The 25672-nt window shown below is 29.2% G+C and overlaps 1 protein-coding gene across 1 annotated transcript; it reads right to left on the bottom strand.

The window, feature by feature from the left end:
* Window positions 1-17605: 17605 nt before the first annotated feature.
* Window positions 17606-18602, bottom strand: LOC111419105 (heterogeneous nuclear ribonucleoprotein A1-like). Its single transcript, XM_023051864.2, has 2 exons — window positions 18227-18602; window positions 17606-18175 (listed from the first exon to the last, which is right to left on the bottom strand). The coding sequence occupies exons 1-2, from the start codon at window positions 18236-18238 to the stop codon at window positions 17708-17710; spliced, it is 480 nt and encodes a 159-aa protein (XP_022907632.2). The 5' UTR covers window positions 18239-18602; the 3' UTR covers window positions 17606-17707.
* Between the last annotated feature and the right edge of the window lie 7070 nt (window positions 18603-25672).

Here is a 25672-nt window from a genome sequence, read left to right on the forward strand (position 1 = left end):
GGACGATTTTTCTCAATAAAATCAACTATAACGTAAGTACTAAAACTGATGGAGAAAGACGTTATGAATAAAAATTTTTCCTAATGCACCAATAAATCATAATGCAGAATGATTTCATATTTATCTATCACCAGTTTCTAGTGATATAGCATAAATCACAAAATGTCAAAATTGGACGATTTTTCTCAATAAAATCAACTATAACGTATGTACTAAAACTAATGGAGAAAGACGTTATTAATACAAAATATTCCTAATGCATCAAGATATAACAATCCATACCTATTTCATATTTATCTATCACCAGTTTCTAGTGATATAGCATAAATCACAAAATGTGAAAGTTGGACGATTTTTCTCATTAAAATCAACTATAACGTATGTACTAAAACTAATGGAGAAAGACGTTATTAATACAAAATATTCCTAATGCATCAAGATATAACAATCCATACCTATTTCATATTTATCTATCACCAGTTTCTAGTGATATAGCATAAATCACAAAATGTCAAAGTTGGACGATTTTTCTCATTAAAATCAACTATAACGTATGTACTAAAACTAATGGAGAAAGACGTTATTAATACAAAATATTCCTAATGCATCAAGATATAACAATCCATACCTATTTCATATTTATCTATCACCAGTTTCTAGTGATATAGCATAAATCACAAAATGTCAAAATTGGACGATTTTTCTCAATAAAATCAACTATAACGTAAGTACTAAAACTGATGGAGAAAGACGTTATGAATAAAAATTTTTCCTAATGCACCAATAAATCATAATGCAGAATGATTTCATATTTATCTATCACCAGTTTCTAGTGATATAGCATAAATCACAAAATGTCAAAATTGGACGATTTTTCTCAATAAAATCAACTATAACGTATGTACTAAAACTAATGGAGAAAGACGTTATTAATACAAAATATTCCTAATGCATCAAGATATAACAATCCATACCTATTTCATATTTATCTATCACCAGTTTCTAGTGATATAGCATAAATCACAAAATGTCAAAATTGGACGATTTTTTCAATAAAATCAACCAAAAATTCCCAAAGAAATCATTTTATTTGATACAAAAAAGAGCTTGAATTAGATTATACTAGTATTATTTGGAGTGCTTTACACTCAATTTCAAATTATTTCATGTTTTGACTATGTTAATGATTAAAGCTTTATTATTTAAAAATTTATTGAATGGTACCATTTTTCAAGCACAAATCCAATGAGTAGCGATCAAACGGTTTTTATTTGGCAACATTACACCGTTCAAATCGCGAATTATCCCGATATGTTTTGGTAAATTAATAAAATTGAAAACGACTCACCGAATGGATGTTGCTTCCCTTGGATTGCACTTCGAAGCTCAGCTGGAAAGAAAAGATAAATTAATTTATTGTGACATAAAAAGTGAATTAATACGATACCTTTTAACATCCATAAAATAGCAATCCGATGATCTCAACCATATCACATCACTAATATCACCTAACACTTAGCACAAATATAACACTTATTTATCGCTTAATTCAAGTACTTTATCACCCTTAAATGTCTGCACATCAACTAAAATGCGTTATTAGCGAATCAACTTCCAAACATCCCCTCCTTAATTTATTGTGTAAAGAAGGAATACTTGAGGTGAATAAACAAAAAATGTAAAGACGACGAGGCGAAGCGGTTTTCAATAAAAAAATTGCTCGGTTTCTCCAAACATTTCAAATAAAACTTTATTTTATTAAAATAAAACGCACTATGGAATTTTAATGGTTAACATTTCCTGCAAAAGAATCAGGTGCCCAACAAAAAATTAAAACACTTATTCTTTGTGTCATGAAATATAAATTAAAAAAAATCGTTACCCTAAACTTAAAAAATCATAACGATGGTACATTAAATCTTCATTAAATTTGCTTTAAACTGTTTTTTTATTTAATTATAATATCTCAATTCGTTCTTGAGATACGATTTTTTTTAATTTATATTTCTTGACACAAAAAATAAGTGTTTTAATTATTTGTAGGGCACCTGATTCTTTTGCAGGAAGTGTTAACCATTAAAATTCTATAATGCGTTTTATTTTAATAAAATGTAAGTTTTATTATAAATGTTTCGAGAAAACGAATAATTTTTTTGTTGAAAGGTTGAGTTTTAACTTCAAAACAGGATTTAAAACCGCTTCGCCCCGTCGTCTTTACATTTTTTGTTTATTCACCTCCAGTATTCCTTCTTTACACAATAAATTAAGGAGGGGATGTTTAGACGTTGATTCGCTAATAACGCGTTTTAGTTGATGTGCGGCCATTTAAGGGTGATAAAGTAGTTTAGAAAAATAAAACTTATTACTTGAATTAAGCGATAAATAAAGGTGGGTTCATCTAACGTGTTTTAGTCGTAGTTGTTGGCATAGTCGTAAAGGTGAAAAGTTAAGGTATTGTATTATAGTAGTACTATTCCTGCAACACTTTTAGAATGTTGCAGGAACAAAGAGTGAGAGAACTAACGATAAGAGTTGCCCGACTTTTAACTTCTTAAAACTAAAACAATTGGTGACGTGACGCATGCGCACTTTTCTCTTTTGCGTCGTTATAATATAGCAGTGTTTTGTTTTATTTTATAAATTGTGGTTAAGTCAGTTAGGTTTTATATTTTATTGTAGGGTTATTATCAACCTTTGAGTGGGTGAAATTGCATTTTTATTTGGTGTTTTTGCTAAAAAAGGTTCAACCAGTCTTAACAATTCATTAAACTCTTCGAACGACATATTTAAAAAATCGCAAATCGTCCTCCTCTTTCTCCAACATGTTTCTAATCAGAATGGCATAATTTCCCTCTAATTTTCTTGATTGATCTCTGCCAAAACGCCGCCATCTTTTATTTCTTAATCTTAATTTCTCTAGCAGCGACAACAATTTTCTTGTTGTTCATAATAATTAAAACAGTTTCACTCCCGATTTCTTTTTTTTTTAATTTGGTACTAGTTGTGGCACGACTGTTTATATGTCAAAATTCTCCATTAATGTGTTGTGCTTAAATATTGCATGAAATAATCCCTTTTCTTATAGATCCAGCTAAAGCAAACGCTTATGACTATGACTAAAACAAAAACACTTTAAGAACCCACTTTAAGTGTTATATTTGTGCTAAGTGTTAAGTGATATTAGTGATGTGATATGGTTGAGATCATCGGATTGCTATTTTATGGATGTTAAAAGGTATTATTAATTCACTTTTTATGTCACAATAAACTAATTTATCTTTTCTTTCCAGCTGAGCTTCGAAGTAAAATCCAAGGGAAGCAACATCCATTCGGTGAGTCGTTTTTAATTTTATTAATTTACCAAAACATCGGGATAATTCGCGATTTGAACGGTGTAATGTTGCTAAATAAAAACCGTTTGAACGCTACTTATTGGATTTGTGCTTGAAAAATAATAAAGCTTTAATTATTAACATAGTCAAAACATGAAATAATTTGAAATTGAGTGTAAAGCACTCCAAATAATACTAGTATAATCTAATTCAAGCTTTTTAAGGGGGGAGTCTCTTTTTTTGTATCAAATAAAACGATTTCTTTGGGAATTTTTGGCTGCCAAATTATGTGGTATTCAATTTAATCTTTTCCGTGTGTTTTCATGATATATTTACATATTTAAAAAGAATTGTTTATAGAAAACAATCTTTACATTGAACCCAACGCGTAATCCAGGTTCATCGTGAAAATATATTAATAATAATAAACTTCAGATTAAGTACGATGAAAAATTATTTATTAAATGATATTGGTGCAACATATGTTTCGAGAAAATATCTCGTCATCAGGCACGATAGCATTGAAAAAACATTCATTAGTAAATTATACAAAAAACATATTAAAATAATTACCGTCAGAAATTTAATAGTATCTAGTTTTGGATCTCGATAATATCATCGGTTTCAAACAGCAAATAGAAAAAACAATTATTTTTTAAAATAGTGGGAGCTATCCAGAACTGTAAATAAAATAAAATATATAAAATAGGGAGAAACACAATCAAAATGAACCAGAACAAAAATGGTGTAAATTTACTTGTTTTTTTGAAAAAAATTGTAGAGATCAAGATATTAAAAGATTAAAACTAACACTATTAGTTTTATAATTATTATAACGTTGTTCAAATAAAACTTAGAAAACTATCAGAACAGAAATATACAGGGTGATTCACACAAGAATCGACACAGAGCAGGGACATGTAGACGACAATAAATTAACACTCATAACGTATATCAAGGGTATTAATTAGTAGCAAATTGAACCCAATTGAGGCATTTCATAGGGTTGATTAAGGGTGATGGTTTCCTAAATTTTGACAAATTTTTTTAACCTTTTGGCGGATTTAATACATTACTACTTCATTTCATGTGGAATTTAATTCTAAAACTTTTCTTACTCGTATTATTTTTTAAAAAACTTTGTCGTTTTCATAAAAAACTTAAATAACTAAAGACTCGTATTTCGTAGTGTTGCATAAAATACGAGAAAATTTAGTAGTCGGCTATGAAATTGTACGTCAAAGTTGACAAATAGGGTATAAAGTTATTTGACGACAAGGTTTTCTCCATCTTTTCTCCATCACCTTTCATTCTTGAGTTATGATCGATTTTAACACCAAAAGTACCCAATTTTGACATTTTGGGGATTTTCTCTTTATCACCTGAAAATCATTACATCTAAACTAAATTTGTTTATGGGTGATGTCTTCTTAGTTGACAATAAACAACTTATTCCTAAAAAACTTTTCTCCATCACCTTTCATCCTTGAGTTATGATCAATTTTAATACCAAAAGTACTCAATTTTGATATTTCGATGATTTTCTCTTTTTATCATTAAAAAATCATTATAACTAAACCAAATCTGTTTATGAGTAATGTCCTTTTAGTTCATAATAAACAATTTATTTCAAATAAACTTTTCTCCATCACCTTTAATTTTTGAGTTATGATCTATTTTAATACCAAAAGTACTCAATTTTGACATTTTGGTGATTTTTTCTTTATCACTAGAAAATCATTATACCTAAACTAAATTTGTTTATGGATGATGTTTTTTTAGTTCATAATAAACAATTTATTCCTAAAAAACTTTTCTCCATCACCTTTCATCCTTGAGTTATGATCAATTTTAATACCGAAAGTACTCAATTTTGACATTTTGGTGATTTTTTCTTTATCACTAGAAAATCATTATACCTAAACTAAATTTGTTTATGGATGATGTTTTTTTAGTTCATAATAAACAATTTATTCCTAAAAAACTTTTCTCCATCACCTTTCATCCTTGAGTTATGATCAATTTTAATACCGAAAGTACTCAATTTTGACATTTTGGTGATTTTTTCTTTATCACTAGAAAATCATTATACCTAAACTAAATTTGTTTATGGATGATGTTTTTTTAGTTCATAATAAACAATTTATTCCTAAAAAACTTTTCTCCATCACCTTTCATCCTTGAGTTATGATCAATTTTAATACCGAAAGTACTCAATTTTGACATTTTGGTGATTTTTTCTTTATCACTAGAAAATCATTATACCTAAACTAAATTTGTTTATGGATGATGTTTTTTTAGTTCATAATAAACAATTTATTCCTAAAAAACTTGTCTCCATCACCTTTCATCCTTGAGTTATGATCAATTTTAATACCAAAAGTACTCAATTTTGATATATCGATGATTTTCTCTTTTTATTATTAGAAAATCATTATAACTAAACCAAATCTGTTTATGAGTAATGTCCTTTTAGTTCATAATAAACAATTTATTTCAAATAAACTTTTCTCCATCACCTTTAATTTTTGAGTTATGATCTATTTTAATACCAAAAGTACTCAATTTTGACATTTTGGTGATTTTTTCTTTATCACTAGAAAATCATTATAACTAAACCAAATCTGTTTATGGATGATGTCTTTTTAGTTCATAATAAACAATTTATTTCAAAAAAACTTATCCCCATCACAATTAATTTTTGAGTAATGATCGATTTTGATAACAAAAGTACTCAATTTTAACATTATGGGGATTTTCTCTTTATCACTAGAAAATCATTATACCTAAACTAAATTTGTTTATGGATGCTGTTTTTTTAGTGCATAATAAACAATTTATTCCTAAAAAACTTTTCGTCATCACCTTTCATTCTTGAGTTATGATCGATTTTAAAATCAAAAATACTGAATTTTGACATTTTGGGGATTTTCTCTTTATCACTAGAAAATTATTATGCCTAAACTAAATTTGTTTATGGATGATGTCTTTTTAGTTCATAATAAACAGTTTATTCGTCAAATTACGTGCAATTTCACAGCCGACTACTGAATTTTCGATGATTTTAAGTAGCATTAACAAGATACGCGTCTTTAGATTTTTGAGTTTTTTATGAAAACGATAATGTTTTTTAAAAAATAGTAAGAGCAAAAAAAGTTTTAGAATTAAATTCCACATGAAATGAAGTAGTAATGTATTAAATCCGCCAAAAGGTTAAAAAAATCTGCCAAAATTTAGGGAACCATCACCCTTAATCAACCCTTTGAAATGCCTCAATTGGTCTCAACTTGCTACCAATTAATACCCTCGGTACACTCATAACGTATACCAAATTTGGTTTTTCTAGCTTAATGTATTACGAAGATATTCAATGTTTTAAAAATTTAAGACCCAACTTTGAAAGCCTATAACTCCTCAGGTGTACAACTTAGTATAGAGGTAAGTTGCGTTAAATCATCTTAATTTATTATCCTATACATGTCCCTGCTCTGTGTCGGTTCTTATGTGAATCACCCTGTATAGTAAAATTGTAAAGAAAAACACATTAAAAATTGACAGCACTAGCAACTCAACATAACGACGACCAGTTATGAAAGGAACAAATAAACAGGTTATACATTTCAAGACATAAATTTTATAAAGTATCTGTTTTTTATTAAATTCTGTAATTTCGTTAAGAATTAGACCTTCTTTGTGTCTTTTATGCTTAAAAATCTGGAACTCTTCAGTTAGGTCTAGCTCTCTCGATTTGTTTATTCTTTTTATTAGGTGTATGTTGTTAATGCTAGAATTGTGGTTTTCATTTTTCAAATGCTTACAAAATGTGGATGAGCTCTTAGATAAATGTTCTTTGAACCTAGTTTTTAAATTACGCCATGTTTGTCCTATATAGAATTTAGTACAATCTTCACAGGTAATTTTATAGAGTCAGTAGTGTAACAATTTTGACATTTGTAATAACGGTAAATGAATGTAAATGAAATATTTTGCATTTCCCACATACTATAACCCTTGTTAAAACCAATTTTTAGAATTTTCTTTAGTTGTAATATGTAGTCATTGGTATTTAATGGGATATTTATTAATCTATTGAAAATAAATCTAAATGATGCAAACTGTGTGAGCGTTTAGGAATGATGGAGTCAGTACATGTAGGTTTTCTGAAGAAGTTAAACTCAAGCTTATTAGTTAGGTTGTTTTTTCTTATCTCTAAATCTCAGGAAATTAATTTTCAAATTAGATTCGAGTTCTGTGGTTGTTAATTAGGTTACTAACCTCATAAACAATTAGGATGTCATCAACATATCCACAGTAGAACTTAATGTCTTTATTAAATAAATCGTATTTACCGGTGAAAATTTTTTTAAGGGGGGAATCTCTTTTTAATTTTTAATCTTTAAATAATCTTTACATTGTCCCTCAACCAAGGTGGTGCGTGGATTGTCTAAGTTGCTGGTTGACACAATATCCTCCTTAAAATGATCTGAAACTCAAAAATCCAATGGTGTTCTTTTCTATGTACTTGTGATAATCATTTGAACTAGAACTAAGCAAAAAAAACATTATTAACAAAATGACGACTAGTCAAATTAAGATAATCGTTCATGAAATCGATAAATTTATAATAATTCATATGATAGAAAGATGCTATTTGAAAGTACAGTTCAAATTTTAAGTCAATCCAATGGGTAGTTTTTTTTTTATAGAAAAACGATGTTTATAGAAAATATAAATTATATATAGCGCATTAAATTTTTCTTTATTTCATTATGATATCTCAATTCGTTCTTGAGATACGATTTTTATAAATAATCCAACGTCTTGGGTGCTTTGTTTTAATTATTTTTTGGGCAGCTGATTCTTTTGCAGGAAATGTAGAACATTAAAATTTGATAGTGCGTTTTATTTTAACAAAATGTAAGTTTTATTTGAAATGTTTCGAGAAAACGAGTAATTTTTTTATTGAAAGGTTGAGTTTTAACATCAAAACAGGATTTAAAACCGCTTCGCCCCGTCGTCTTTACATTTTTTGTTTATTCACCTCCAGTATTCCTTCTTTACACAATAAATTAAGGAGGGGATGTTTAGACGTTGATTCGCTAATAACTCGTTTTAGTTGATGTGCGAGCATTTAAGGGTGATAAAGTAGTTTAGAGAAATAAAACTTATTACTTGAATTAAGCGATAAATAAAGGTGGGTTCATCTAACGGGTTTTAGTCGTAGTTGTTGGCATAGTCGTAAGAGTGAAAAGTTAAGGTTTTGTATTATAGTAGTACTATTCCTGCAACACTTTTAGAGTGTTGCAGGAACAAAGAGTGAGAGAACTAATCGTAATAGTTGCCCAACTTTTAACTTCTTAAAACTAAAACAATTGGTGGCGTGACGCATGCGCACTTTTCTCTTTTGCGTCGTTATAATATAGCAGTGTTTTGTTTTATTTTATAAAATTGTGGTTAAGTCAGTTAGGTTTTATATTTTATTGTAGGGTTATTATCAACCTTTGAGTGGGTGAAATTGCATTTTTATTTGGTGTTTTTGCTAAAAAAGGTTCAACCAGTCTTAACAATTCATTAAACTCTTCGAACGACATATTTAAAAAATCACAAATCGTCCTCCTCTTTCTCCAACATGTTTCTAATCAGAATGGCATAATTTCCCTCTAATTTTCTAATTTTATTGATTGATCTCTGCCAAAACGCCGTCATTTTATTTCTTAATCTTAATTTCTCTAGCAGCGACAACAATTTTCTTTTTGTTCATAATAATCACAACAGTTTCACTCCCGATTTCTTTTTTTTTAATTTGGTACGAGTTGTGGCACGACTGTTTATATGTCAAAATTCTCCTTTAATGTGTTGTGCTTAAATATTGCATGAAATAATCCCTTTTCTTATAGCTACAGCTAAAGCAAACACTTATGACTATGACTAAAACAAAAACACGTTAAGAACCCACCTTAAGTGTTATATTTGTGCTAAGTGTTAAGTGATATTAGTGATGTGATATGGTTGAGATCATCGGATTGCTATTTTATGGATGTTACAAGGTATCGTATTAATTCACTTTTTATGTCACAATAAATTTATTTATCTTTTTTTTCCAGCTGAGCTTCGAAGTGCAATCCAAGGGAAGCAACATCCATTCGGTGAGTCGTTTTCAATTTTATTAATTTACCAAAACATATCGGGATAATTCGCGATTTGAACGGTTTAAACCGTTTAAAAAACCGTTTAAACGCTACTCATTGGATTTGTGCTTGAAAATAATAAAGCTTTAATTATTAACATAGTCAAAACATGAAATAATTTGAAATTGAGTGTAAAGCACTCCAAATAATACTAGTATAATCTAATTCAAGCTTTTTAAGGGGGGAGTCTCTTTTTTTGTATCAAATAAAATGATTTCTTTGAGAATTTTTGGCTGCCAAATTATGTGGTATTCAATTTAATCTTTTCCATATGTTTTCATGATATATTTATTTATTTAAAAAGAATTGTTTATAGAAAATAATCTTTACATTGAAGCCAACGCGTAATCCAGGTTCATCGTGAAAATATATTAATAATAATAAACTTCAGATTAAGTACGATGAAAAATTATTTATTAAATGATATTGGTGCAACATATGTTTCGAGAAAATATCTCGTCATCAGGCACGACTACATTAAAAGAACATTCATTAGTAAATTATATAAGAAACATATTAAAATAATTACCGTCAGAAATTTAGTAGTATCTAGTTTTGGATCTCGATAATATCATCGATTTCAAACAGCAAATAGAAAAAACAATTATTTTTTAAAAAAGGGGGAGCTATACAGAGATGTAAATAAAATAAAATAAAATACATATATAAAATAGCGAGAAACACAACTAAAATGAACCAGAACAAAAATGGTGTAAACTTACTTGTTTTTTTGAAAAAAATTGTAGAGATCAAGATATTAAAAAATTAAAACTAACACTATTAGTTTTATAATTATTATAACGTTGTTTAAATAAAACTTAGAAAACTATCAGAACGGAAATATACAGGGTGATTCACATAAGAACCGACACAGAGCAGGGACATGTAGAGGACAATAAATTAAGATGATTTAACGCAATTTATCTCTATACTAAGTTGTACCCCTGAGGAGTTATAGGCCTTCAAAGTTGGGTCTTAAATTTTGAAATCATTGAATATCTTCATAATACATTAAGCTAGAAAAAACAAATTTGGTATACGTTATGAGTGTACTGAAGGTATTAATTGGTAGCAAATTGAGACCAATTATGGCATTTCAAAGGGTTGATTAAGGGTGATGGTCTCCTAAATTTTGACAGATTTTTTTAACCTTTTGGTGGATTTAACACATTATTGCCTCATTTCATGTGGAATTTAATTCTAAAACGTTTTTTACTCTTATTATTTTTTAAAAAACATTGTCGTTTTCATAGAAAACTCAAATAACTAAAGACACGTATTTCGTTAATGCTACTTAAAATCATCGAAAATTCAGTAGTCGGCTGTGAAATTGTACGTCAAACTTGACAAATAGGTTATAAAACCTTGTTGTCAAATAATTTTATAACCTTTTTGTCAAGTTTGACGTACAATTTCATAGCCGACTACTGAATTTTCGCTTATTTTAAGTAAAATTACGAAATAAGTGTGTTTAGTTATTTAATTTTTTTATGAAAACGACAAAGTTTTTTAAAAAATAATAAGAGTAAAAAAAGTTTTAGAATTAAATTCCACATGAAATGAAGTAGTAATTTATTAAATCCGCCAAAAGATTAAAAAAATCTATCAAAATTTATGGTACCATCACCCTTAATCAACCTTTTGAAATGCCTCAATTGAGTTCAATTTGCTACCAATTAATACCCTTGGTACACTCATAACGTATACCAAACTTGGTTCTTCTAGCTTAATTTATTACGAAGATATTGAACTTTTTAAAAATTTAAGAGCCAACTGTGAAGGCCCATAACTCCTCAGGTGTACAACTTAGTATAGAGGTAAGTTACTTTAAATCATCTTAATTTATTGTCCTCTACATGTCCCTGCTCTGTGTCGGTTTTTATGTGAATCACCCTGTATATAGCGCATTAAATTTGCTTTAAAATGTTCTTTATTTCATTATGATATCTCAATTCGTTCTTGAGATACGATTTTTATAAATAATCCAACGACTTGGGTGCTTTGTTTTAATTATTTTTTGGGCAGGTGATTCTTTTGCAGGAAATGTTGAACATTAAAATTTCATAGTGCGTTTTATTTTAATAAAATGTAAGTTTTATTTAAAATGTTTCGAGAAAACAGGTAATTTTTTTATTGAAAGGTTGAGTTTTAAAACCAAAACACGATTTAAAACCGCTTTGCCCCGTCGTCTTTACATTTTTTGTTTATTCACCTCCAGTATTCCTTCTTTACACAATAAATTAAGGAGGGGATGTTTGGATGTTGATTCGCTAATAACTCGTTTTAGTTGATGTGCGAGCATTTAAAGGTGATAAAGTGGTTTAGAAAAATAAAACTTATTATTTGAATTAAGTGATAAATAAGTGTTATATTTGTGCTAAGTGTTAGGTGATATTAGTGATGTGATATAGTTGAGATCATCGGATTGCTATTTTCTGGATGTTAAAAGGTATGGTATTGATTCACTTTTTATGTCGCAATAAATTAATTTATCTTTTCTTTCCAGCTGAGCTTCGAAGTACAATCCAAGGGAAGCAACATCCATTCGGTGAGTCGTTTTCAATTTTATTAATTTACCAAAACATATCGGGATAATTCGCGATTTGAACGGTGTAATGTTGCCAAATAAAAACCGTTTGAACGCTACTCATTGGATTTGTGCTTGAAAAACGGTACCATTCAATAAATTTTTACATTTTGTGCTTGAAAAATAATAAAGCTTTAATCATTAACATTGTCAAAACATGAAATAATTTGAAATTGAGTGTAAAGCACTCCAAATAATACTAGTATAATCTAATTCAAGCTTTTTTAAGGGGGAGTCTCTTTTTTTGTATCAAATAAAATGATTTCTTTGCCAATTTTTGGTCGATTTTATTGAAAAAATCGTCCAATTTTGACATTTTGTGATTTATGCTGTATCACTAGAAACTGGTGATAGATAAATATGTAATAGGTATGGATTGTTATATCTTGATGCATTAGGAATATTTTTTATTCATAACGTCTTTCTCCATCAGTTTTAGTACTTCCGTTATAGTTGATTTTATTGAGAAAAATCGTCCAATTTTGACATTTTGTGATTTATGCTATATCACAAGAAACTGGTGATAGATAAATATGAAATAGGTATGGATTGTTATATCTTGATGCATTAGGAATATTTTTTGTTCATAACGTCTTTCTCCATCAGTTTTAGTACTTACGTTATAGTTGATTTTATTGAGAAAAATCTTCCAATTTTGACATTTTGTGATTTATGGTATATCACTAGAAACTGGTGATAGATAAATATGAAATAGGTATGGATTGTTATATCTTGATGCATTAGGAATATTTTTTGTTCATAACGTCTTTCTCCATCAGTTTTAGTACTTACGTTATAGTTGATTTTATTGAGAAAAATCGTCTAATTTTGACATTTTGTGATTTATGGTATATCACTAGAAACTGGTGATAGATAAATATGAAATAGGTATGGATTGTTATATCTTGAGGCATTAGGCATATTTTTTATTTATAGCGTCTTTCTCCATCAGTTTTAGTACTTACGTTATAGTTGATTTTATTGAGAAAAATCTTCCAATTTTGACATTTTGTGATTTATGGTATATCACTAGAAACTGGTGATAGATAAATATGAAATAGGTATGGATTGTTATATCTTGATGCATTAGGAATATTTTTTATTCATAACGTCTTTCTCCATCAGTTTTAGTACTTACGTTATAGTTGATTTTATTGAGAAATATCGTCCAATTTTGACATTTTGTGATTTATGGTATATCACTAGAAACTGGTGATAGATAAATATGAAATAGGTATGGATTGTTATATCTTGATGCATTAGGAATATTTTTTATTCATAACGTCTTTCTCCATCAGTTTTAGTACTTACGTTATAGTTGATTTTATTGAGAAAAATCGTCCAATTTTGACATTTTGTGATTTATGGTATATCACTAGAAACTGGTGATAGATAAATATGAAATAGGTATGGATTGTTATATCTTGATGCATTAGGAATATTTTTTGTTCATAACGTCTTTCTCCATCAGTTTTAGTACTTACGTTATAGTTGATTTTATTGAGAAAAATCGTCCAATTTTGACATTTTGTGATTTATGCTATATCACAAGAAACTGGTGATAGATAAATATGAAATAGGTATGGATTGTTATATCTTGATGCATTAGGAATATTTTTTGTTCATAACGTCTTTCTCCATCAGTTTTAGTACTTACGTTATAGTTGATTTTATTGAGAAAAATCGTCTAATTTTGACATTTTGTGATTTATGGTATATCACTAGAAACTGGTGATAGATAAATATGAAATAGGTATGGATTGTTATATCTTGAGGCATTAGGCATATTTTTTATTTATAGCGTCTTTCTCCATCAGTTTTAGTACTTACGTTATAGTTGATTTTATTGAGAAAAATCTTCCAATTTTGACATTTTGTGATTTATGGTATATCACTAGAAACTGGTGATAGATAAATATGAAATAGGTATGGATTGTTATATCTTGATGCATTAGCAATATTTTTTATTCATAACGTCTTTCTCCATCAGTTTTAGTACTTACATTATAGTTGATTTTATTGAGAAAAATCGTCCAATTTTGACATTTTGTGATTTATGGTATATCACTAGAAACTGGTGATAGATAAATATGAAATAGGTATGGATTGTTATATCTTGATGCATTAGGAATATTTTTTATTCATAACGTCTTTCTCCATCAGTTTTAGTACTTACGTTATAGTTGATTTTATTGAGAAAAATCGTCCAATTTTGACATTTTGTGATTTATGGTATATCACTAGAAACTGGTGATAGATAAATATGAAATAGGTATGGATTGTTATATCTTGATGCATTAGGAATATTTTTTGTTCATAACTTCTTTCTCCATCAGTTTTAGTACTTACGTTATAGTTGATTTTATTGAGAAAAATCGTCCAATTTTGACATTTTGTGATTTATGCTATATCACAAGAAACTGGTGATAAATAAATATGAAATAGGTATGGATTGTTATATCTTGATGCATTAGGAATATTTTTTGTTCATAACGTCTTTCTCCATCAGTTTTAGTACTTACGTTATAGTTGATTTTATTGAGAAAAATCGTCTAATTTTGACATTTTGTGATTTATGGTATATCACTAGAAACTGGTGATAGATAAATATGAAATAGGTATGGATTGTTATATCTTGATGCATTAGGAATATTTTTTATTCATAACGTCTTTCTCCATCAGTTTTAGTACTTCCGTTATAGTTGATTTTATTGAGAAAAATCGTCCAATTTTGACATTTTGTGATTTATGCTATATCACAAGAAACTGGTGATAGATAAATATGAAATAGGTATGGATTGTTATATCTTGATGCATTAGGAATATTTTTTGTTCATAACGTCTTTCTCCATCAGTTTTAGTACTTACGTTATAGTTGATTTTATTGAGAAAAATCGTCTAATTTTGACATTTTGTGATTTATGGTATATCACTAGAAACTGGTGATAAATAAATATGAAATAGGTATGGATTGTTATATCTTGAGGCATTAGGAATATTTTTTATTCATAACGTCTTTCTCCATCAGTTTTAGTACTTACGTTATAGTTGATTTTATTGAGAAAAATCGTCTAATTTTGACATTTTGTGATTTATGGTATATCACTAGAAACTGGTGATAGATAAATATGAAATAGGTATGGATTGTTATATCTTGATGCATTAGGAATATTTTTTATTCATAACGTCTTTCTCCATCAGTTTTAGTACTTACATTATAGTTGATTTTATTGAGAAAAATCGTCCAATTTTGACATTTTGTGATTTATGCTATATCACTAAAAACTGGTGATAGATAAATATGAAATATGTATGGATTGTTATATCTTGATGCATTAGGAATATTTTTTATTCATAACGTCTTTCTCCATCAGTTTTAGTACTTACGTTATAGTTGATTTTATTGAGAAAAATCGTCCAATTTTAACATTTTGTGATTTATGCTATATCACTAGAAACTGGTGATAAATAAATATGAAATAGGTATGGATTGTTATATCTTGAGGCATTAGCAATATTTTTTATTCATAACGTCTTTCTCCATCAGTTTTAGTACTTACGTTATAGTTGATTTTATTGAGAAAAATCGTCTAATGTTGACATTTTGTGATTTATGCTATATCACTAGAAACTGGTGATAGATAAATATAAAATATGTATGGATTGTTATATCTTGATGCATTAGGAATATTTTTTATTCATAGCTTCTTTCTCCATCAGTTTTAGTACTTACGTTATAGTTGATTTTATTGAGAAAAATCGTCCAATGTTAACATTATGTGATTTATGCTATATCACTAGAAACTGGTGATAGATAAGTAGAAACCGAACTAAAAAGCACCAAAAACGAAAAAAAAGGCATTAAATTTTAAGAAAAAAAGCTTTAAAAAGCACATTTTTTTAAAATAAGGCATAAAATAAGCATAAAAACTAATAATGTAATAACATTTTATTTTCAGTAAATAAACATTTCTGAACAAATTTTTATAAAAACTACTAGCTTTAATTATTAACATTGTCAAAACATGAAATAATTTGAAATTGAGTGTAAAGCACTCCTAATAATACTAGTATTATTTAATTCAAGCTTTTTAAAGGGGGACTTTCTTTTTTGTGTATCAAATAAAATGATTTCTTTGGGAATTTAGTAGTAACAGTAGTAGCAGTAGTAAAAGTTGAACTATCTAAATTTGCAGGTTGAGACCTGTTCGAATTGCTATAGAGATGTAGGAACGGCAGCATTTGCTTATAAATTTCTGCACTTTTAAGCAATTGCTAGCAGCAAGAGTAATTACTGCAATTTTTATTCATTGGTTTTCAAATATTTGCTTTGATTTTGCAAGAAAAAATTGCAAAATTTTTATTCATTAGGGCCATTAAGCTTGGTTAATCAATTTAGGCATTATTCAATCTTTTTAAGATACTATTTGTTTAGTAAAACCATTGACCCCGTGAATAAACCAGATCTTACCCAATATAGCAGATATTCATTACTGTCAAAGAGAATTCTCTTTGACCTCAAATTATATATATCTCTATACGTTCCAAGATATTCAGCGAGGTTTTCTTCAACTTGCGAAGTGTAGGTACAACTTCCCTAAACCAAAATTAATACTATGGTTTCTTTTTTCAACTTCTTTTTGTAGTCTTTTTTATTTCTTTATTCCATTTACGACTTGCATTGTGTAAGATCAAAAAATACTGATGGAGATTAAAGTAAAAACTGTTAGTCTTAGGAATGTTAGTCCGATTTCCTTTATATTTCTGCATTAAGGTTATTAATGTAGTAAACAAACCTGACCCTATCTAACAAAGCAGGTAATCCCAACACAATAACCATGAACATTCTTAACATTCCTGCAATAAAGTCACCTTAATAAGCAGATGTGACCTTACCATATCATTCTTTAAGTAAGGAAATTGAGGAAATTTTTGCAAAAATCATTACAACTATATTACAACTATTAATTGATGATGAGTTGTTTTGATAATATGACCTTTTGATGAATTAATTTTTTGATTCTAAACAAATTTGTTACAAGATCGTTCTTTTTTCTTTTACCTATTTTTTTTTTTTTCGTTCAGTGAATGTATTCTCGCGTGTCCTTTTACTAAAATCAGATAAAACCGTCAACGTGTTTTAAATGACCACGCCTTTATGGCACCCGCCATACATATTATCTTGCACCACGGAGCGTTCACATTCTCATTTACCACATTTCACACCCACACGACGACATTAAATTTACTAGTAACAATAAATTTTAAGTTGTTGAATTTTATTAGAATCAATTTTAAACAAAAATCAATACATTAAACAAAAATATCTGCGTGGAGAGCCATCTAGTTATGAATGGAGTTATTTGTATTTTAATGGAGTGTAAAGATAGTCAATTGTTTGTGGGGTTGGTGAGGCTTTTGGAATGGAGATGGCGCAAATTAAGGATAATAAGATTTTTTTTGAAAATAATTAGTTGCGAGTAAAAATTTGGTTTTTAATTAAAATGTTTATTCAATAACTAAATTAATATAAACATTACCGTGTGTGATAAATAATAACTTCGTTGATGGTCTTATAATCTTTATCTTTAATTTTAATCTTACCATTTCTTATCCCAACCCCATCCACCATTATTTCCCCACCTTCCATTTCCCCATCCCCCATTATTTCCCCATCCCCCATTTCCCCATCCTCCATTATTACCCCATCCACCATTATTTCCCCATCCACCGTTATTTCCCCATCCACCACTCCATCCTTTTCCACCCCAATTATTGTTGTTACCCCATCCATTTCCACGTCCATCTCGGTTCCAAACACTCCATCCTTTTCCACCCCAATTTCCATTTCCATTCCAACCCCATTGACCATCGCCTCTATCACCCCTATTTCCACCATTACCCCATCCTCCATTCCATCCTTTTCCCCATCCATTATCACCATTCCTTTCACCGCCCCAACCGCCATCTCTGACTACTTTCACGGGATTCCATGCTTCTGAGTTGGAATTTATGGTTGAGATAGCTTCGTACGATGCAACCACCGCTAAGAGGGTGGAAATTAAAATCTAGAAATAATTAAAATTAAAGGAAATCAAAAAGGAAAAAAAATTACTTACCAATTTAAACATATTTATAAAAATGATATGTATGTGTTGGAGTTGCTCAGATACTTCTGATGATTCCAAAGTTGAATTGAATCCATTTTATAGTTAAAATTGGGTACAGGGTTAAATTTGATCTAGTATTGGTAGGGTTTATTTGAATTTTAAATGAAGGTAATTAACTTATTTAGGATTTGGGGTAAGAATGCTCGAGAAACATACATGACCGGCTTCTTTGGATTTAAACATTTTTTAACCCGGTTCGCTCGAAACGTAGGAACTAATTGGACCGCGCCTTACAGTAATTATGTAATTTTCGTATCTATATAGAAAACGCGTTATGGATATTAAGTGTTAATTTGAAGGTTATATATAACGTGCAAATATTATTAATACATTAAAATTTTTATGGAATTATATTAAATCGATCTTAAAATTGAAAAGTAACTTTTTCAACCCCTATATCCCTAGTAGTTACCTTTTGCCCCCCTCAAACCTAAACTAATAACCGTCCATGAGTCAGCAAGATCGCATCACGACGATCGTCAGCACCAAACGTGTCGTGTTCACGTAACACATACGCATACAGAAACGTGGGCGAACACCTCTTCGAGAGCTTCACACTTCACACCACCGGGTACCATCCAACCAACGAATCCAATGGTAGTAGTGTAAAAGCGTGGGTGATCAGAGAACGTCAACGTCCAGGTGGTCGATGTCAGATGGTTCAAAACGAACAATAATCATAAAAACGATCATTTCAATATTGATAAAATATGTCAGAAATGAAAATAAAAAAACTAATAATAATCGGAGATTAAGAAAATTGTTGATGTAGAAAAAGAAAAAGATGGTTAAGATGAGGAAGAGTTGAGACCACACCATTTGACAGTGCTAACTGACGTCCAAGTGAAGATACAAGAGAAACACGCTGCGTGGGTATTAGCGGTATGGACGTAGGTTCAAGATAGGGTATAGAAGGAGTTGACGCGTGGTTATGACAGGGAAAAAGGGGGGTCTCGATGTCCAAGAAGAAGTATTCGATCTTGATTTGAGGGTGACAGTGTCTCGTGGTTAGGAATTCAAGAAGGGCTAATTGGGTTTTGAGACCAGCTACTGAGATACGCACTTTATTTTTTATATTAACATTAAAAAATTAAAGTTATATTTATTCAGATCACGTTTTGTCATATATCGGGTTAATTTTTTGTTTGGTGATTTTGTTAGATTTAATTTGAACGGGGGGGTCATAACGAGACTTCGTGGGTTCGCATCCTCCACCCGAAAGACGCCAAAGAAGGGAAGGACGTATCTCATTATCCCCGGGTTCGTATGCACCGAGCCATCTGATCGCACGATAAAATATTACACGCCATTTTTCATGCCGTCAGTTCACCGTCCTCCTCGCGCTGCCTTGTCAGATCGGACTTGATCATTGAAGGGGGTATTAAAAAAATCCGACGGGGATGGAGAAAAGAAATTTTCTCCCATTAATATCGATTCTTCAATTCTTAGAATTTTTTAAATCGGTAAAAACGATATTTAATTTTCGAACGATATCGTAACGGAAACTTTTTCGCATAATCATCGTCGAGTAGTTACCCTCATGATTGAAACGGCGAAGTGGAGGGAAACAAAAAAATTACCTCTGTTATAAGTATTATAACCGGTGAAATGTACTTCGTTTTATACGGTACATAGAACGTAGGCAGTTGATAAAACCTTAATGAGTACCACTATGGGGATATATACTTTGTAAAAGCGATGGGGTTTTTAGACGTGTAGGCGCCCGCATGTGACAGGAGATGCCAAATTACGTCTAATAACACATACGTTGATGTGGTGTTTGAGTTGTGGATGTAATATTTTGAAGGAATGGTCATTCTTTCAATTAAAATTTTCAATAAAATGAAAAAATGCAGAGTTTCTAGATTTTGATATAAAACTAAGGGTATCTGCGAATTTTTTGGTGCAGGGTGTGAACGGTAAGGGTAATCCACCCTTCTCGTCTACTCCGTCAGCGAGGGATTTTCCATTTCGTGCCATCTCCAAAGGGCCATTTCTCACGCAGCGACGTTCTCCAATCCCACGAGAAAACGATCAAAAAAGAAAAATAAAACAAAGGGGGGTACCTTTTTACCACATTATATATTTCCTAAAAAGAAAAATTTAAATCCCCTTTTAAATTGGCATACTCACAAGGTTTTATATATTAAAAAAAATCACAATAAATCAAGGTTTTAACTGAATTTTATACCATTACTAGTATTTATAAACAAAATAATGAATTTTTCAATGAAAAAGGTCGCTTTTGAATATATCTTTTAGTTTTTGAGATATCAACCTTTAAATTCGCTTTTAAAATTTAATTAATTTTACATCATACAAAAAAAATCGTCAATAATCGATTTATTAAGATATCATCATGAAATTTTCGGAAACTACACAAAAAAAGGCTTAGCTTTTTAATGAAAAAAACCGTTCTTAAAAATATATTTTAGTTTTTGAGAAAAACATTTTTAAACACAATACTACTTTTTCTCGTTTTTTGGGTCACATTTTTTCCTAATGCTTTTAAAAAAATTGTAATAAATTGGGGTTGTAGTAAAGCGGATGAAATTAGCATTCCTTATAAATAAAAGCATAAGCTTTTCAGCCAAAAAGACCGATTTTCAATGTATCTTTTAGTTTTTGAGATATCATCTTTTAAATTTGCTTTTAAAATTTAAGTAATTTTCCATCAAATAAAAAGATCGTCAATAATCGGTTTCTTAAGATATCATGATAAAATTGTCGGAAACTATACAAAAAAGTCTCAGCTTTTTAATGACAAAACCCATTTTCAAAAATATATTTTAGTTTTTGAGAAAAACATTTTTAAACACAATACTACTTTTTCTCGTTTTTTGGGTAAACATTTTTTCCTAATGCTTTTAAAAAAATCGTAATAAATTGGGGTTTTAATAAAACGTGATGAAATTAGCATAACTTATAAATAAAATCATGAGCTTTTCAGCGAAAAAGACCACTTTACAAAATCACTTTTAGTTTTTGAGATATCAACCTTTAAAGTCGCTTTTAAAATTTAACTAATTTTACATCATACAAAAAAAATCGTCAATAATCGATTTCTTAAGATATCATCATGAAATTTTCGGAAACTATACAACAAAGTCTTAGCTTTTTAATGAAAAAAACCGTTTTTAAAAATATATTTTAGTTTTTGAAAAAAAAATTTTAAACATAATGCTACTTTTTCTCGTTTTTTTTTGGGTAAACGTTTGTTCCTAATGTTATTAAAAAAATCGTAATAAATCAGGGTGTTAATAAAACGTGATGAAATTAGCACTTCTTATAAATAAAACCACGAGCTTTTCAACGAAAAAGACCGCTTTTCAATATATCTTTTAGTTTTTGAGATATCAAGCTTTGAATTCGGTTTTAAAATTTAACTAATTTTACATCATACAAAAAAAATCGTCAATAATCGATTTCTTAAGATATCATCATGAAATTTTCGGAATCTATACAACAAAGTCTTGGCTTTTTAATGAAAAAACCCGTTTTTAAAAATATATTTTAGTTTTTGAGAAAAATAGTTTTAAACATAATGGTACTTTTTCTTGTTTTTTTGGGTAAACGTTTTTCCCTAATGTTATTAAAAAAATCGTAATAAATCGGGGTTTTAATAAAACGTGATGAAATTAGCACTCCTTATAAATAAAATCATGAGCTTTTCAACGAAAAAGACCACTTTTCAAAATCACTTTTAGTTTTTGAGATATCAAGCTTTGAATTTGGTTTTAAAATTTAACTAATTTTACATCATACAAAAAAAATCGTCAATAATCGATTTCTTAAGATATCATCATGAAATTTTCGGAAAGTATACAAAAAAGTGTCAGCTTTTTAATGAAAAAAACCGTTCTTAAAAATGTATTTTAGTTTTTAAGAAAAAAAATTTTAAACAATACTACTTTTTCTCGTTTTTTAGGGTAAACATTTTTTCCTAATGTTTTTAAAAAAATCGTAATAAATCGGGGTTTTAATACAACATAATGAAATTAGCATTCCTTCTAAATAAAATCATGAGCTTTTCAACGAAAAAGACCGCTTTTCACTATATCTTTTAGTTTTTGAGATATCAAGCTTTGAATTTGGTTTTAAAATTTAACTAATTTTACATCATACAAAAAAACTCGTCAATAATCGATTTATTAAGATATCATCATGAAATTTTCGGAAACTACACAAAAAAAGGCTTAGCTTTTTAATGAAAAAAACCGTTCTTAAAAATATATTTTAGTTTTTGAGAAAAAAATTTTTAAACGTAATACTACTTTTTCTCGTTTTTTGGGTCACATTTTTTCCTAATGCTTTTAAAAAAATTGTAATAAATTGGGGTTGTAGTAAAGCGGATGAAATTAGCATTCCTTATAAATAAAAGCATAAGCTTTTCAGCCAAAAAGACCGATTTTCAATGTATCTTTTAGTTTTTGAGATATCATCTTTTAAATTTGCTTTTAAAATTTAAGTAATTTTCCATCAAATAAAAAGATCGTCAATAATCGGTTTCTTAAGATATCATGATTAAATTGTCGGAAACTATACAAAAAAGTCTCAGCTTTTTAATGACAAAACCCATTTTTAAAAATATATTTTAGTTTTTGAGAAAAACATTTTTAAACACAATACTACTTTTTCTCGTTTTTTGGGTAAACATTTTTTCCTAATGCTTTTAAAAAAATCGTAATAAATAGGGGTTTTAATAAAACGTGATGAAATTAGCATAACTTACAAATAAAATCATGAGCTTTTCAACGAAAAAGACCACTTTTCAAAATCATTTTTAGTTTTTGAGATATCAAGCTTTGAATTCGCTTTTAAAATTTAACTAATTTTACATCATACAAAAAAAATCGTCAATAATCGATTTCTTAAGATATCATCATGAAATTTTCGGAAACTATACAACAAAGTCTTAGCTTATTAATGAAAAAAACCGTTTTTAAAAATATATTTTAGATTTTGAGAAAAATAGTTTTAAACATAATGGTACTTTTTCTCGTTTTTTTGGGTAAACGATTTTTCCTAATGTTATTAAAAAAATCGTAATAAATCAGGGTGTTAATAAAACGTGATGAAATTAGCATTCCTTATAAATAAAATCATGAGCTTTTCAACGAAAAAGACCGCTTTTCAATATATCTTTTAGTTTTTGAGATATCAAGCTTTGAATTTGGTTTTAAAATTTAACTAATTTTACATCATACAAAAAAAATCGTCAATAATCGATTTCTTAAGATATCATCATGAAATTTTCAAAAACTATACAACAAAGTCTTAGGTTTTTAATGAAAAAACCCGTTTTTAAGAATATATTTTAGTTTTTGAGAAAAACATTTACAACATTTTCTCATTTTTTAGGGTAAGCATTTTTTCCTAATGTTTTTAAAAAAATCGTAATAAATCGGGGTTTTAATACAACGTGATGAAATTAGCATTCCTTATAAATAAAATCACGAGCTTTTCAACGAAAAAGACCGCTTTTCAATATATCTTTTAGTTTTTGAGATATCAAGCTTTGAATTTGGTTTTAATATTTAACTAATTTTACATCATACAAAAAAAATCGTCAATAATCGATTTCTTAAGATATTATCATGAAATTTTCGGAAACTATACAAAAAAGTCTCAGCTTTTTAATGAAAAACCCCGTTTTTAAAAATATATTTTAGTTTTTGAGAAAAACATTTACAACATTTTCTCATTTTTTAGGGTAAGCATTTTTTCCTAATGTTTTTAAAAACATCGTAATAAATTGGGGTTTTAATGAAATGTTGTAAAATTGGTAGTATTTGTAAATAAAATCACGAGCTTTTCAATGATGAAAACCGTTTTTGAAAGTATCTTTTAGTTTTTGAGATATCTATTTTCAAATTTAAACACTTTTTAATAAAGAAATGTTTGAATTTTAAATATTTTGATTTCTTATGCAAAACCAATACCGTTAAATATAGAAAACGGTAAAAGTCATTATTTGAGTTTCTTCTTTAGGTTATCGGTTATTAAAAGTTTTACCTGACCTAATAATAACTTAGGTGAAACTTCTAAACACCGTTTAAAATTTAAATTACTTAAAATTTGCGTAAAAATGTCCCGTTTGAAATTATCGATCGTTATTCCGGGAAGTTCATAACCCCCGTGGATTATCGACCAAACAAACCCCTCCTCAATCTTCCCCGGTTATTTTTTTTTTCTATTTTTTATATATACTTTTTTTCGAGTACCTTTCTTCGTTCGTTTTAATCCAACCCTAATAACCGTTTTCCCCCCACGGAGGCAATTTTTCGTATCCTCTTGTTGAAACTCCTTTTCTACGTTTCTCTTTTCTGGTGTGGTCGTTCACAAAGGTCCTCGTTTCCAGAGGCAGGTGAAGGGGGTCCTGGGGGAAACGGCGGCGGAGTTACCGCTCCAGAGGAGCTCAGCTCGTGGAACCCAAAGGGCCCAGAGACATGTCCAAAGCTCCACGGTTAGGAGCCGGACTGACATCAGATCATTAATCAACAAACACGCTGCGCAGCCGGCAAATGTTGCCAACAACACAAGCCTAAATCGGAACGTACCTTGTAGTTGTATATTATATGCAGAAGTTTTCTCCTCTCTCGCTTTAGCAATTATAATTATATAGAAAAAAAAAATTAGAATTTTCTTGAAATATTATTGGTGTAACTTAACACCAATAAAGCATAGTAATATCTTCATCGCCCACGGTGTAATAAATCGCAAAACTCGCTGGATGGACACGTAGCAATTAAAGAAGCCCACGAAAGGCTTGGTGTTGCTGGAAGAAGTCTTCCACGTTAAACATTTTTCAAGGTGCATTAACGCCTTCGGTCGACGCCGTCGTCGTCCGTTATGCAAAACTTAAAATATACCTTTACAAGCCGCCGTTATTATTACATGGTATACACCCTTGCACGTCACCGCTAGTTCACCTCGTTTTCGTCGCTTCACCATTAAATCATTATTAATTACACCACCATGAACGCTAAAGAAATAACTTTTCTAATGAAGAAAACAAATTTCCAACACAAAAATTAACCACTTTGTAGCGTTCTTTTCAAATAAATTAACGCGTAAAATGTATAGAAGAAATAAAGCTAAGAAGTTAAGATGTTGCGGTATAAAGAAATTTTCTGGTAATAATTTTCTACTAGAATTTAACGGGACAAGAACAATCGACTATTTGTTTATTTATTACCTAACCATAAACAAACCAAATACTTAAGATTTTATTACTTTTTTAACCATCTTATTACTTTAACATTTTAATTTACTTCATACTTAGTATAAGAGCAAAAACATCCCTCTACTTATCAGCTATCATCCCTCCAGGTTAATTTTAGGGTCGTTAACGAGACGTGGAGACATTCAATTTGCAGGAGGGAAGATGAGAAA

The sequence above is a fragment of the Onthophagus taurus genome, chromosome 10, assembly GCF_036711975.1.
Source record: "Onthophagus taurus isolate NC chromosome 10, IU_Otau_3.0, whole genome shotgun sequence".
Classification (NCBI taxonomy): domain Eukaryota; kingdom Metazoa; phylum Arthropoda; class Insecta; order Coleoptera; family Scarabaeidae; genus Onthophagus; species Onthophagus taurus.